The 16,298-nt window shown below is 45.4% G+C and overlaps 1 protein-coding gene across 1 annotated transcript in view; it reads left to right on the top strand.

Annotated features, from left to right (window-relative positions):
• Positions 1-16,298, top strand: part of zcchc14 (zinc finger, CCHC domain containing 14) — a gene marked incomplete at its 5' end in the record, with an annotated part of 70,524 nt that overhangs the window by 42,254 nt on the left and 11,972 nt on the right. The window contains 6 exons of the mRNA XM_083654833.1: positions 2,399-2,470; positions 3,417-3,484; positions 5,256-5,341; positions 8,201-8,237; positions 8,329-8,770; positions 12,823-12,950. Of these exons, the coding sequence (XP_083510959.1) occupies positions 2,399-2,470; positions 3,417-3,484; positions 5,256-5,341; positions 8,201-8,237; positions 8,329-8,770; positions 12,823-12,950 (833 nt within the window). The remainder of the gene's footprint in view (positions 1-2,398; positions 2,471-3,416; positions 3,485-5,255; positions 5,342-8,200; positions 8,238-8,328; positions 8,771-12,822; positions 12,951-16,298) is intronic.

Genomic DNA, 16,298 nt, shown 5'->3' on the forward strand with positions numbered 1-16,298 from the left:
TTGTCGCAATATTGATATATGATTGATAGGTATTTGGTCAAAAGTATTGCGATATTTGATTTTGTCCATATGGCCCAGCCCTACCACCTGTATAACAGGGAAGGAAACACTGTCTTTGCATTTTATTTTGATCATAGTCTTGTTTTAATAAAGGTGCTTGTGACTTCTCACATGTGGCTTCTTTGACTTACGACTGAACATTTAGCCCACTTAGTAGAAAATACCAAGATATCATGATCATGTATCACCATTAGGCCTACAAATACAGAGATATGATTTTTGGTCCATATTGCACAGCCCTATTTCCACTGCCCTTTTCCTTCTCTCCCTCCTGTTTTATTCCAGGTTATCTGGTGATATAGTTTTTATTCCAGGTTATCTGGTGATATAGTTTTTATTCCAGGTTATCTGGTGATATAGTTTTTATTCCAGGTTATCTGGTGATATAGTTTTTATTCCAGGTTATCTGGTGATATAGTTTTTATTCCAGGTTATCTGGTGATACAGTTTTTATTCCAGGTTATCTGGTGATACAGTTTTTATTCCAGGTTATCTGGTGATATAGTTTTTATTCCAGGTTATCTGCTGATATAGTTTTTATTCCAGGTTATCTGGTGATATAGTTTTTATTCCAGGTTATCTGGTGATACAGTTTTTATTCCAGGTTATCTGGTGATATAGTTTTTATTCCAGGTTATCTGGTGATATAGTTTTTATTCCAGGTTATCTGGTGATATAGTTTTTATTCCAGGTTATCTGGTGATATAGTTTTTATTCCAGGTTATCTGGTGATATAGTTTTTATTCCAGGTTATCTGGTGATATAGTTTTTATTCCAGGTTATCTGGTGATATAGTTTTTATTCCAGGTTATCTGCTGATATAGTTTTTCTGTGTGTTTATGTCTTGTCTTGTTTTTAGTTTTTTTTGTCTGTGCGGATATTGATGAGCCCCCTTGATGAGTTGATGAGTCCTCAGTGCTCTTTTCATCTCCTCCCCCCTGCCCACTCCCTCTCTCCTCCCTCTCTTCTCCTCCCCCCTGCCCACTCCCTCTCTCCTCCCTCTCTTCTTCTCCTCCCCCCTGTCCACTCCCTCTCTCCTCCCTCTCTCCTCCTCCCCCCTGCCCACTCCCTCTCTCCTCCCTCTCTTCTTCTCCTCCCCCCTGTCAACTCCCTCTCTCCTCCCTCTCTCCTTCTCCTCCCCCCTGCCCACTCCCTCTCTCCTCCCACTCTTCTTCTCCTCCCCACTGCCCACTCCCTCTCTCCTCCCTCTCTTCTTCTCCTCCCCACTGCCCACTCCCTCTCTCCTCCCTCTCTTCTTCTCCTCCCCCCTGCCCACTCCCTCTCTCCCTCTCTTCTTCTCCTCCCCCCTGCCCACTCCCTCTCTCCTCCCTCTCTTCTTCTCCTCCCCCCTGCCCACTCCCTCTCTCCTCCCACTCTTCTTCTCCTCCCCACTGCCCACTCCCTCTCTCCTCCCTCTCTTCTCCTCCCCCCTGCCCACTCCCTCTCTCCAACCTCTCTTCTTCTCCTCCCCCCTGCCCACTCCCTCTCTCCTCCCTCTCTTCTTCTCCTCCCCCCTGCCCACTCCCTCTCTCCTCCCTCTCTTCTTCTCCTCCCCCCTGCCCACTCCCTCTCTCCTCCCTCTCTTCTCCTCCCCCCTGCCCACTCCCACTCTCCTCCCTCTCTTCTTCTCCTCCCCCCTGCCCACTCCCTCTCTCCTCCCTCTCTTCTTCTCCCCCCTGCCCACTCCCTCTCTCCTCCCTCTCTTCTTCTCCTCCCCCCTGCCCACTCCCTCTCTCCTCCCTCTCTTCTTCTCCTCCCCCCTGCCCACTCCCTCTCTCCTCCCTCTCTTCTTCTCCTCCCCCCTGCCCACTCCCTCTCTCCTCCCTCTCTTCTCCTCCCCCCTGCCCACTCCCACTCTCCTCCCTCTCTTCTTCTCCTCCCCCCTGCCCACTCCCTCTCTCCTCCCTCTCTTCTTCTCCTCCCCCCTGCCCACTCCCTCTCTCCTCCCTGTCTTCTTCTCCTCCCCCCTGCCCACTCCCTCTCTCCTCCCTCTCTTCTCCTCCCCCCTGCCCACTCCCTCTCTCCTCCCTGTCTTCTTCTCCTCCCCCCTGCCCACTCCCTCTCTCCTCCCTGTCTTCTTCTCCTCCCCCCTGCCCACTCCCTCTCTCCTCCCTCTCTTCTTCTCCTCCCCCCTGCCCACTCCCTCTCTCCTCCCTGTCTTCTTCTCCTTCCCCCTGCCCACTCCCTCTCTCCTCCCTCTCTTCTCCTCCCCCCTGCCCACTCCCTCTCTCCTCCCTGTCTTCTTCTCCTCCCCCCTGCCCACTCCCTCTCTCCTCCCTGTCTTCTTCTCCTCCCCCCTGCCCACTCCCTCTCTCCTCCCTCTCTTCTTCTCCTCCAGGCCAGCTGGTCAGATGGTTTTGTGTCATCTGTTGTCCGAACTCAGCAGGAGGTGATGGAGCTGCTGGCCCAGGTCAGGACCACCATATATGGCCCATTTCCACCGCTGGTATCAACGCGGCCCCGCCCAGCTCGTCTCATTCCACCGATCAAAAACGGGGACAGCCCGGGTTGTATTGGGGTCGAGTCGTGCTACTTTTCGTACCTGCCTCGTCGAGGTTCTATTCTGTGAACCCGGGTTCATACGGTGACGTGAAAACATTGTAGACGACTGATTTGTCAGGCAGAATCGTGTTTACTCTGTCTATCCTACTGACTGTCAATGCAGTGCTGCATACCAGCTTAGTGGTGGTTACCTTCTCTTCTGTTATGCTTTTCCATCAGTCTTTTGTGTTGCTGCCTTCGCCTCTGGTGAAATAAAATCGTTGCGGTGGTTTCAATTGTCCAAAAGTCCGCTACTCATGAAGCGCTTGTAGTTGAGTGCTGCGTCGGCTCCGCTAGGCCGCAGGCGGGGCTCTGGTGAAGCCGCGGTCTTGCCTGGTGAGAGGCCGCCGGGGTTGAGGCTTCACTCTAGCGCAACCCCCGTCCCTCGCGCCCGTCCCTCGCGCAGCGCATGTGAGTTTTGACTAACAACAAAGTGATATCCATTCTCCTGGCCAATTGTCACATTTGCCCATGTACACTGTAGGTCATTTAGAGGCACCAGTATTTCATAAACAGTTTAAAAGTTCTGTGTATGGATTTAATTGTAACGTTATGTTATAGCCTACTTTGGAATATGGGCGGAGGGCAGATATGCGGTCGCTATGACGACCAGGTGTGGGCGGGGGCAGATGACCAGCGGTGGAAGCAAAACGTCCATCGGGTTGAAACAAGTAGAGCCGAGTGGTGACGGGCTGTGCAGGGCTGTAAAATGTGCTGGAAATGAGCCAATAGAGCTCAACAGTCATGTGACATCTCTTGCCCCGGGAGACAGTTCATTTTTTAATTAGTTGTGAACTTTTTTTCTTCTGTCTCAGCTTTCACAAGCATTTCCTGATGAAGGAGTGGAGAAGTTCCTCCCTCAGTCCCTGGAGCTGGACCCCAGGTTGGTCCCACAATCATACCTGTTTAATAGGCTTATTGCCTCATTTTCAGCTTCATAAACAATTGATTTTGTTTCATGTCAGCTTGATACCTAGTTAGACTAACCATCACTGTGTTGTTGTAAATGCATCATATTTACACTAGTTCTGTCATTCCCAAAGACGTGAAGTAAGCAGGAATTTTTTGAGTAGAAATGTACCTATGACACCCAACATAATGAACATAAGAACACTAAGATGAACCTCTAGCTTAATGTTTGAATGAGAATAGACCAGCAGAACAAATAGAAAGGAGACTGTGTACAGAAAACTCCTGCTGACCACTTCACGCTGGTCAATAGGTGCCTCTCAGCTGATTTGCCTCTCGGAAGACATCCAGAAGAGATGATCAAGTATAGGTGACCCATTATGCACAATGAATGATGTGGTTATGTGAGAAGTAGGCACTTCTGTACATAATATGGGCTTGTGAAATGTCTGCCCATATCACACACATGACAACAGAACAGTCAAAATAGTTAAAGATTTAATGTGTTTGGGCAAACTCAGTGCAGTCATGTACATCAATAGACGCTCTATCATGCCTACACATTTCCAGGTCTCCGGGCACACAGAGTCAGAACAGACAGAGTCAGAACACACAGAGTCAGAACAGACAGAGTCAGAACAGACAGAGTCAGAACAGACAGAGTCAGAACAGACAGAGTCAGAACACACAGAGTCAGAACACACAGAGTCAGAACACACAGAGTCAGAACACACAGAGTCAGAACACACAGAGTCAGAACACACAGAGTCAGAACACACAGAGTCAGAACACACAGAGTCAGAACACACAGAGTCAGAACAGACAAAAGAGCCCATTTCAAAATATTGTGAAAAATCCAAATTTGAATGCGTTGTGGCAAACTCACTATAGTCATGCCTGACTACTGGCTAACCAAAATACATGTCAAATTCACTCTTGCTGACATAAAAAAAACACACATTTCCAGGCCTCCGGGCACACAGCGTCAGAACAGACAAAGCACAGGGTATGTGCAGAACACTCCTGCTGACCACTTCACGCTGGTCAATAGGTGCCTCTCACCTGATTGGCCTCTCGGAAGACATCCAGAAGAGGACATCAAGAGAAGAGATTATCAAGTATAGGTGACTTATTATGCACGATGGATGATGTGGTTATGAGAAAAGTAGGTACTTCTGCACATATGGGCTTGTGAATGATGATGGGCAATGTCACCAAGAGTGAGTTTTATTGAAATCAGATATACTTGATAGAGAGACTATTGATGTACATGACTATAGTGAGTTTGCCCCAACGCATTAAAGCCCCAATCAGTAACTTTGTCACCTTAATATAACAGCTTTTTAGACATTGAAGATGGTACATTGACTTGTAATGTCACCTCTATTGGTCCCACACCGCCCTCTAAAGGCCTCTCCTGGGACTAAGCACTTTTGTGCCTGCGTCCCGGAGGCAAGATGCGCGCATGGCATGCGCTGTACAGCGGAAGCGTTGTGTTCATGATGGTCTTGACTTAGTTTCAAGACGAGGACCTGTCATGTTACCTCATATCACAACATAAGTCAAGTGTGACGTCCGTTATGACGTGCGTCTCCTGACTCATCACCCCATCCTCAATAGCCAATCAGCCCCTGTCAGTATGACGTCTGTTATGATGTCATAACAGACCTCACCTGTCCGTCTGTCTCTGTCTGTCCATCCGTCTGTCTGTCTGTCTGTCTGTCTGTCTGTCTGTCTGTCTCCAGGTGTCTGACAGCGCTGCCCTGCCACATCCTTCAGCACCCCAGTGTCCAGCTCTTCTTCACCTCCACCAGGCCTCTGTCTCCCCTCTGTCCTCCCCTCTCCCCCTCCCTCCCTCCCCTCCCCTCCTCCCCTCTAATGGCTGCTGTTGCCCCGGCATGTCCGTTCACCTCCAGCTCCAGTAAGTCATGATTTTGTTTTCAAACTTGTCATCTGCAAAATAAAGTTTTTATATCATTCAGAAAAATAAAAATAAAAGTAGGAAAATGGACAATTGTTGGGTGAAAATGTACTCATAATTTGTATGGCAATCTATATAGTTAGGAAAGGCAACATGCATGTGTCAGAAATCATGATAAAGGTGCCTGGCAGTAGAGCCCATAAAAAGCAGCAAGAGGACCTTATAGAGCAGTGGGGGGTATAACACTGAGGTTTCCCATTCTTAGATGCAAGGAAAGTGGGTGGCAAGGAGGGAAGGGACGGGGGAATGCAACATGGAAGGATTCATGTCTGTGTTTTTGGGTTGGGGGCGAGGGAGGAGAGCAGGAAGGGGTCAATGTAGAGGACAAAGCTTGAAGTCTGGCTGTCTCGGCGAGACTGTAGTCAGTCTGGGTTATGGAGGTGTGCAGGGGGAATGGACGGCGTCTATTTTAGTCCCGTGTGGGGATTCAGTGTGGCATGTTTGTGTTGGGAGGCCTAGAGAGTGATGACCTTGTGTGTGTGTGTGTGTGTGTGTGTGTGTGTGTGTGTGTGTGTGTGTGTGTATTTGATTCTATGAGTGTGACTTCATCCGGGAGTATTTATAGCCCCCGAGTGCATTATGTGTCTCTCTGCATTCGTTTGTGTGTGTGTGTGTGTGTGTGTGTGTGTGTGTGTGTGTGTGTGTGTGCGCGTGTGAGTGCGTGCATGCACGTACATGCATGTGTGTGTGTGTGTGTGTATGTGTGTGTGTCCCAGACTCATAGGAGACCCCAGGGAAGCAAGGTTTAACTCTGCTGTAATGTGTTACCTCAAACAGAGACCTCTGGCCTCCACTGGGGTATATTGCAGTCGGCCCTTGACAAGTGGGCATACAAGGCTGTCATATCACACTTATAGCATCACAGTATGCTGATATTGTTTCAATAGACACTAGGGATGTCATGATACTAGAATTTCTACTTCGATACCGATACCCAGGAAAATATGCAGATGCACGCTTCTCCATAATCTAGGCCCAATAAAACAAATTAAAAGCTCTCATCATCAGCCTATCATAGCACAGCAGATTACACCTGCTCTCATCATCAGCCTATCATAACACAGCAGATTACACCTGCTCTAGTCATCAGCCTATCATAACACAGCAGATTACACCTGCTCTAGCCATCAGCCTATCAGAATACTTTGAACTTGTTGAAGCAAAAGATACCCACTAATGACAGGGAGGGAGAAATCAGTGGTATGTTAGATTTTTCATTAAGAGAAAGCACTGCTGATATTGATACAGATGCAAATGAGTATTGTATCCGTTTCAAATGTTTGGTATTGATACTTATCAATACTATCGATACCTGTTGCAAATGAGTGTTGTATCCGTTTCAAATTTTTAGTATTGACTTTTATCGATACTATCGATACTTTTGACAACCCTAATAGACACAAATGCAGAATCTATCAGACAGGCTGAAAATAGATTTGTGAGCAGGAGATAAGCCGTAGCAGCACTCTGTACTCTGCAGGCTCATAGTGTAAGTTGGCCTGCTGACAGACCTTGCAGTTGTTTGCAATTTTTACCACAGCACCATTTTTTAACCCCAGAATTTACAACTGCAACTTGGATATTTCCAGAGCTCTTGTTCTTGTTTGCGCATGTTTACAGGACTACAGAAATCCACCCCACCACACCCACACTTTGCATTCAAATTCAAGGTCTGCACACAGTTAGTACAAACTGTTTTACAGCCAGTGCTTGACAGCCAGGAAATAATCAAAATCTTTGCCAGTCCTTGCATTTTGCATTTTTATCTATAATTTAGAACATTTGTTCCCAAACTGTGGTCCACGGGGCTCCGCCTGGTTTGAAAATTGCATTTTCTTTTATTATTTTTTTTACAGAAAAGTTTTTACATACACATTAACCCTGAGCAGTAGCCGGATTGGGATTCCGATTTTTGGAAATATTGCGATATTTGGGAAACATCACAATTTTGAACATTTACTTTCAGAGGCTGCAGCAGGCTCAGTTTTAAAGCCAGAGTGAAGTTTCTGGTATCATATGAAACTAGAAGACTTAAGGAATGGATTTGTACCAACTATGTCATGCTAGTTTGTCAGGAAGGTAGCTAAATAACACTCCAAAGTTAGGCTAAATTTTGCCGAGGGAAAAAAACTTTTTCGAAGGGGTCCTCTTTTTCATAGCCTAATGTTGGCAGGTGTGTGTGTGTGTGTGTGTGTGTGTGTGTCCATTTTGAACCAGCTAGTAGCCTTATATTGTTATTTAGCCTTTCTGCTGCTATTGCATAGTTAAATCAGCAGATTACATTGTATGTGGGGGGGGGGGGGGTATTCGCAGTGGAAGTGGTCCCTGGGAAATTTGGTTTGGTACGTAGTGTTACTTGGTTGGAAAAGTTTGGGAACCTGTGATTTAGAAAATCGAATTTACCACCAAATTGTGCATGCGGTACATTTCTAGTTAAAATATAATTACAAAAGAACTAAAATCCCCGAAAGCTGGACGACTGCTTATCATCGCCCGGCCATAGCCTTAAGGCAAGTCATGAAAGCAGCCACGCGAGTTACTCTCCACTCTTCTTGCTGCAGAATCTGGAGATGGTAAAAATGAATTAGAAAGAAATAATGTACACTTTTTTTTAAATACAAATCGCTGTACTTGGAGTGACATTTGACATGCAATTTTAGACACTATACACAGTTTGATGATTATGCTTGTTTTTACACTGTCACTCAGATCTTGGCTGTTTGTTGCAGTACAGAGGAACCAACAGGTATGTTCTCTCTCTCTCCCTCCCTCTCTCGCTCTCTCTCTCTCTCTCTCGATATTTACAGCATGTAATCCTCTCTCCCTGTTCCTTGCAGGGCGGTGTATGGAGTGGCCAGTGTCCAGCCGGTCGTGAGCGTCCACAGCTCCGTCTTGACTCAGTCCCCTCCTCGCCTCTCCTCCCTGCCTCCTCCCCCCACGCCGGCCCAGTGCAACGCCCCGTCCCAACCGCACGCCCAGCTACAGACCCCTCCGCAGTCCAGTCCGTACTCCCAGCACCACCCTCAGGTGCAAACCAGCAGTCAGCCTGCTACCCAGTCGCAGCACCCATCCCATGCCCAGTCACCCTCCCACGCACCCCCCCAGCCCAGTCCTCTGCCCTACGCTCAGACCCACTCCTACTCCCTGTCCCATCCACAGCCCCCAACCCCGGCACAGGCCCTGGCCAATACCCCGGAGCAAAATGGCATCCTGGACTGGCTACGCAGGCTTCGACTCCATAAGTATTACCCTGTCTTCAGGCAGCTCACCATGGAGGAGGTGGGTACAGGTTCACATTTTAAGATAGAATTTCATTTGGTTTTAGCTTACAACAACCAGTGTTGGCGCGTGCCAATCAGGCGCCCTGGGCAAAACTGTAAATACCACTCATCCTCAAGTTTGATCATTTCACGTAGGGTTACCAACTCAATGTTTTTTGGCGGGCGTGGGGAGTATACAAACACAATAATAACATGATGCCAACACACACACACACACACACAACACACACACACACACACACACACACACACCTACACACACACACCTACACACACACACACACACACACACACACACACACACACACACACACACATACACACACACACACAGTTGTTGAAAACACCCTCAGCTCAGAAGTGGAAAACATCAGTGTCTGGTGACCTGTCCTTACACCTGTCCTTAGACCTGTCCTTACACCTGTCCTTACACCTGTCGTTACACCTGTCCTTACACCTGTCCTTAGACCTGTCCTTACACCTGTCCTTACACCTGTCCTAACACCTGTCCTTAGACCTGTCCTTACACCTGTCCTTACACCTGTCCTTACACCTGTCCTTACACCTGTCCTTACACCTGGGCAAAACACAAGCAATTTTATTTGTTCCCAATTTAAAATGAGAAGCTCCCCTGTTTTTAACATCACAGCTCAGGGGTCTGTTATAACGTCTGTTATAACAGTAAAATACCTGGGCTGCAGAATTGATAGTGTCATGTCCGGGGTGGACATGGAAGTTCAAGTTTTAGAAAATGTGCACAAAAAAATCACGTTTTTTGCCAGGAAATCAAAGTATATTGATGTTTCTACTTTGAAGACAGTCAGTACATTTACATGCACAGTTAAGTCGAGCTATGGTTATAGCTTGATTAGGCTATTTACTCGGACTACTGTCCTTGTCCCAGTATACACGCACGCGTGGGAAATCGATTTTTTTGATGGAATCACGTTGCCTCCGCTACGAGGCGACTCTTTCCCCGCAGGCTCGGCCAATTCTAACAACTGGTCCCTTTTAATAATGCAGCTATTTCATCAAAAAAAGATGATATAATTATACAAATGTTTCCCCTCAAAACGATCACTTCTGGCCCATATAATAGTGTGGCAGTGTGTTTATGTTGAGAGACGTTTCGCCCTGTGTGTATTTTAGTGATAGGAGGACATTGTGTGTTTTGCTGTGTTCTGTGTTTATGTGGTCGAGCGAGGTTGTGTTTATGTGGAGAGAGAGAGCGCGCCATAAGTAATTTCGACTACGCTTGCACTTGTTGATTCAAGATTCAAGATTCAAGATTTTTATTGTCACTCCATAGTACAAGTATCACGTGTGAAATTCTTGTGCTGTAGACTCCGTTACAACATAGTGCAAAAATTAAAAAATAAATAAATAAAAACAAGAGGCAACAAGCAATAAAGCAGTAAGACACGCCACAGACAGTGGCGTATTCACTGCACATATGTGCAAATGGCATGAACATACTTTAAACATAATTAAACATAATAACATTCTGTTAGGTGCAAATAGCATATACCTAATTAACATACTATTGAACATTAGTCATACTGTATGTGATGGTAGCAGCTGCAGTGCGGTACAGTACGGCTACTACACTATTTGTATATGTTAAGGAGTGTCGTGGCCTGCGAGAAGAAACTGTCCCTCAAGCGATTTGTGCTCTTGGGACCCTGTATCTCCTCCCTGAGGGTAACAGGGAGAACAGACTGTTGTGGGGGTGGTTTGTGTCTTTGATGATCTTCATGGACCTCCTGAGGCACCGCTGGTTGTACAGATCTTGCAGTTCTGGCAACTCACATCCTGTTACGTGCTGGGCCGCGCGCCTCACCCTTCTTAGCGCCCTGCGGTCCATGGTGGTGCAGTTCCCGTACCAGGTGGTGAAGCAGCCAGTCAGCAGGCTTTCAATGGTGCCTCTGTAGAAGTCCCTGAGGATTTTTGGCCTTAGCCCGAATTTCTTCAGGCGTCTGAGTCGGTGTAGTCGCTGTTGGGCCTTTTTGACAACAGTGGCGGTGTGGTTGGCCCATGTCAGGTCCTGGTGGATATTGACTCCCAGGTACTTGAAGCTGTCCACCCTTTCCACCACTGTGCCGTTGATGGTGATTGGGGGGTGTGCGCCCCCCCCCCCCCCTCTGTAGTCTACAATCTCCTTTGTCTTGGAGACGTTCAGAGAGAGGTGGTTGTTGGTACAGCTGTATATCTAAACATCTACTGTAAGCAACAGGCTACAAACTAATCAGAGTAGTTCTGAATCTTCTTCTTTTTTGCCTTTATACAGGGAAGGCTCTTGAGAGCAAGCTCTCATTTGCAAAAGTGCCCTGTTACAAAGAACACTATAAAAGGCTTTACAGACAGACAAGATAAGAGCAATAAGAACAGATAATAAACAATTTAGTTCAAACATGTGCAGTCCTCATGTAGTGTCCTGGAGCCTGTTTCATTTGTTAGGGGCGTAAAAGGAACAAGCAGTATTTCCTTGTTCTGTCCTCACATGTGGGATACACAGCCTGACGTGAGACCGTGAGCGGGTACAGTAACTGGTATTAATGAGTAAGAAGTGAAGACGGATACGATGGAAGCTGTCCGATCAGGGCTTTGTAAATAAATAAGAGGCAGTGCTGCTCTCTTCTAGCTGTCACAATGCCATGGTGTGGAAGAAAACTATCACCCGCTGTGATACACGGTGTCAAGTGTCTTCAGAACAGTGGATGAGGCATGCATATACACAACATCGCCATGATCCAAGACAGACCGTATTACAGATTGAACAATCGATCTTCTAGATCAAAATTAAAAACCGGATTTATTTCTATACGGGAAACCGATTTTCCTACTTAGTTTCTTTGTAAGGTGGTCTATGTACAGTAAAGGACAGTTTGGTGTCCAGCCAAATGCCAAGATATTTATATGAATGAACAAGTTCACTTGGTTCATCTTGTAATGTGACTATACTCAGACTGTCGTTGACAAATGGAGATCTCAAAAATAACGTCCATTTTGTTTTATTGGAATTTAGGACCAATTTCAGGTCAGACAGGGACCGCTGAAGAGTATTGAATGCGGCCTGTAAACCTGCAGCGGCCTGTGCAGGGGTGTCCCCGACACATTATACAATTGTATCATAAAAATGCACGTTACTGAATGTATTTATTTATTTATACATGTTGGTCCAGAAATGGATCAGTGGGGGACCCCCTTACCAACAAATAGGGAGCTGGATCTCATATTGACAACGACGATGGATTGCTTTCTCCCAGAAAGATCATTGGAAAACCATTTGGTGGTGGTGTTGAATGCATTTTCAATTGTTCAACTTTGATAAACATCCAAAAAGTGCTTTTTGGCCAGCGTTTCAGCGCGGCCCCTACATCTCGCTTCCTTCTGGCTTCATCCATGCACTGTTTCCTTCCATTCTGTCCCTTGTCCTTTTTCACCCCCTGTGTCTGTGGGCCGATTTGGTCAACAACTTAAGTTATTAGCCAGCACTTCGTATGATATCGCTGATGATGTCACAATGCCTATGACATCATCAGTATTTATATTATCTCTGCCCTATTGGCATGACATCACAATGATGTCACAATGCACTGCACAGGCGTCAATGATATTGTCACAAAAGTGACGGAAGTAATGTCACTCGAGCAACTGTCACGTCATCGGGGTAAAAGTTAGAGCGGCACACATTTGCTCAATCAGCAGTTGACCTGGGCGAATCCATCTTGTGCAAGTGATGTCGCTGGTGAGTGATGTCAGTCAACTGGAAGTGATGTCACGCAATTGTTCGACTGTGATGTCATCAGGCAGTTGTGATATCATCAGTTGTTCGGGCTCTTTGCTCAAGGCTTGAACCCCTGGTATTGCCGATTACGGCTATATTTATTACTAGTGGCGTGGTCTGCCCAGCCTATAGGCGCTGCCACTGTTTACAACAGGAAACAACACAAGCATTGAATCAGTCGCTCAATAAACTGTATGCATTTTCTTTTTGTTATATATTTTCTATTTGCCAAAGTTCTGAGCCTGTTTTCCTGTTTTCCACAGTTTTTAGCACTGACAGAGGAGGACCTGAACCAATACGACTTGACCCAAGGAGCCAAGAAGAAACTCAAAACTCAGCTTGAGCTGCAGAAGTCAGTACAGCATGCTGCCCATAGCAGTAGTAGTGCAGTGTCCCTCAGTCTTTTTGTCTTTCCCCGTGTTCACACTGCCAGCAGCTTGGTTGATGGGTCGCTGTGTCTTCAAGCAGTGCTTCCATTAAAAGTAACAATACATTTGACATGTTAAGCATTTACCTGGTACTTTTATCCAGAATAAAACAATGGATGATGAGTGCAATAGTAGTATAAGCTTCAATTCCTAAATCACCAATAGGTAAAAGAGCAACAATCAGTAAGGAGTAAAGAGTAAGGAGTGCCTCGACAGTAGCTGCGTTTACATGCACACTTTTTCCTCTATCTGATTGAAATCAATTGCTTTGAAGGAGATGTGATTTAATACGATCTGGTGTTTACATGCACCCAGAGCATGCACCCATATAATTGCTAACAGCTGTGCGACATGCGCAAAAGTGATGAATACAACTTGACAGGTCTGCCATCTCTCCCATTGACCGTGAGCCTCAAGCAATTGGCAATTCTCACACACAGCTACTTCTCACACACTTCTTCAAGTAGGCTACATTTTCTCGCAGTAAAGAATAAAGTCATACTGTAATCATACCGGTAGCCTAAAGTGTGAAGTATGCCAGACATATGGACTGTCACACGGAAATGAGAGACACAGAATCCTGACGAGAAAACGTTTGGAGCTTCTATAGCCTAATGTTGCTCCGTGCGGGTTTCTCCACGCCGGAGTGTTGAAAATCTCCACTTTGTCCGCGTGCTTACGGTAGGCTGCAGGAGGCAGCATGGGCATGCGCAGAAAGAACACAGCCAGAGGGTAATCAGTCCCATCGTTTACATGATAACATTTTTCTTTTGATCGGTTTATGAAAACGTTTAAACCGCCCCTCTGCAACCGACTGAAATTTCAATCGGTTTTGGCTTGTACCCTGCTAACCCGCTAACCCTTAAACGTCTGCTGGTCCATGTACATGGACCTTGATATTAATTCTTATTTTTGATAGTCTTAATTAATTATTTTTTTATTTTTTATTGATTCTTATCCATTGGTAACTTCATCTCTCATACCTCATATCAACATTTCATGCTCACTGAATTTTAACCCCTCAAATGCCAGTTTACTGTATTTTCTGTACAATAAAATTTTCAGTAGAAAACACAAAATATTATTTTTTTCCCTTCCCATGAATGCCACCTGGTGGCGCTGTGGTGGGATTATCATAGCTATGGATTGATGACATTTTTGGCGGAGGAATTACTTTATCCCAGCTTCCATCTTTTGAGAATTGCAAATTTGCATTTTTTTAACTTTCATGGATCTTGATATTAGTACTTGTTTTTTATATTTATAAGTAAGTATTTTCTTATTTTTTATCGATCCATATCCGTTCCTGATTCCATTCCTCCCACCTCATATGCGTAGTTGAACATCCTGCTCAAAACACACGCTTGAGCGACACCATTTAGGCCATGAGTGAGGGAGCACAGAACTGGCCTCCATGGATGACGCTCTGACCGCCTCCGCCGCCCAAGGCGCTCCTTCGTGGGCATCGGATGTTACTGTGGCCCGCTGCGCCTCGCAGCTTTTGCCTGTCTCAACGCGGAAGTCATTGAAACCTCTTAGAACGGCAATGATCGCGACAAGATTACACATCTAGAGTCACTTTTTGATGCCGATTCCGAAAATGCTCGTCATGAGTCTCTACAACGAACGGGCGCGGAGATACGATGTAGTTTCAACTAAGGTAAGTTTTACAAAAAAAAACATGAAACTGCCCATTTTCGACTTCCAGCTAGTTTTCACAAGAAACGCAAATGAGCTTCATCCTATGGAATCAAATAAGGGCCAAGCTTCAAATAATTAGTTTGCACCGGAAAATCCGCGTTCCCAGGTCATATGACCATTTTTCCATGATTGATAACTGCAGGGTACTTTTCATGTAAATCTCCATGTAATTGGTTGCTGTGCTGTGCTGTGTGATGTGCTGGGGAAATAGCGGGGGGGGGCAAACACAATAGAAACTACAAATTTGATGTCTTGAGTCGAACTGAGAGGTGTAAGATCAGAAAAATAATTATTTTTGGGGAAAGTGGCTGGGAGTCGATTTTTTTTTTTTTTTTTTTTGCAAAATTAACATTGAAGTCAATGGGAAAACTATGCAATGGAATTGAAGCCTTGTAACTCAACCAAATGTTCAATCAACCCGAAGGTTAGATATTAAGGTCAAATTTCAAGGTATTTGGTACAGGATGCCCGCTGAAAAAAATTAAATACATTAATTTTGTAAGAATTTCCTGGAGGTCTCAAAAAGGCGGTTTTAATGGGAGTCAATGGGCGTGCCGGTGGACCCCAGCAGACGTTTAAGGAGTATTTGAGTTTCTGGGTGCCACGACGATGTTTTTCTAATTTTTTCAACGTGAATTACCATAATAAACCATAAAAATAACCTGTGCTTAATCTTACACTTTTCGCTCCAGGATTTTCCAAATTACACTTACGCGATTATTGCTTCGCACCGGCTGGGTGGACCAGCAGGGTATTTAAGCCGATTGAGCTGTTTATCTGGAGCATTTTGAATCGGTTTTGGCTTTTACACCCATTTCAAGCCGATTACTATGGTCCATTCTTTTATGGTTCCAGATGACTGAATAATTGAACAGCTGATGATGTCAGCTGTTGACAACTAGAACTCTTGTAAATATGCCACATATGGCAAAGCACTGATACAGTACTGGAATCCAGCATCAATCTCCTACCTGGCCAAAGTAGATTATGTGTTGCTGTTTATTTTCTTCCTTCTTCACACATAGAGGGATGTAAACTCTCTTGAACAAAGAACAAGGTGTTGTGATGTTTAAATCATTTTCTGTAATGACAATCTAATGGTCTAAGTGGACATTGTTGAGCAAAAGCAATCGGGAACTACTTTAAGCTGCATACTTTGAATGAATGTTGGTATTGGTATTCAAAACACTGCATTGTGCATTCCCAGTCCTGTATAATCCTCTCATCATGTAAAAGGATAAGTGAACAAAGACTTCAAAATGAAGCTTGGTTGGCATTGGGCTTGAAACGACATGGTGTATGTTGGTCTGTATAGCAAAGCACCATGCTGTGTCCTACACTAAGCACCATGCTGTGTCCTACACTAAGCACCATGCTGTGTCCTACACTATTAACTATTAACAGGCTGCTGTGAATCTAGAGCAGTAATGAGAGTGCTTAATGGTCCATACAGTGTCAATGGTTAACCAGTTGTTGGTGAGCTGGAGGAGATAAGATGTACTTCTGAAGAGATCACTATCAGAAACACATCAACATGCACCTAAATAAATACATGCACACGCGCACACATAGTGTGTGAACCTGCTGTTATTATCACTGGATCCTATTTC

The sequence above is a fragment of the Poromitra crassiceps genome, assembly GCF_964638095.1.
Source record: "Poromitra crassiceps genome assembly, chromosome: 18".
Lineage (NCBI taxonomy): Eukaryota > Metazoa > Chordata > Actinopteri > Beryciformes > Melamphaidae > Poromitra > Poromitra crassiceps.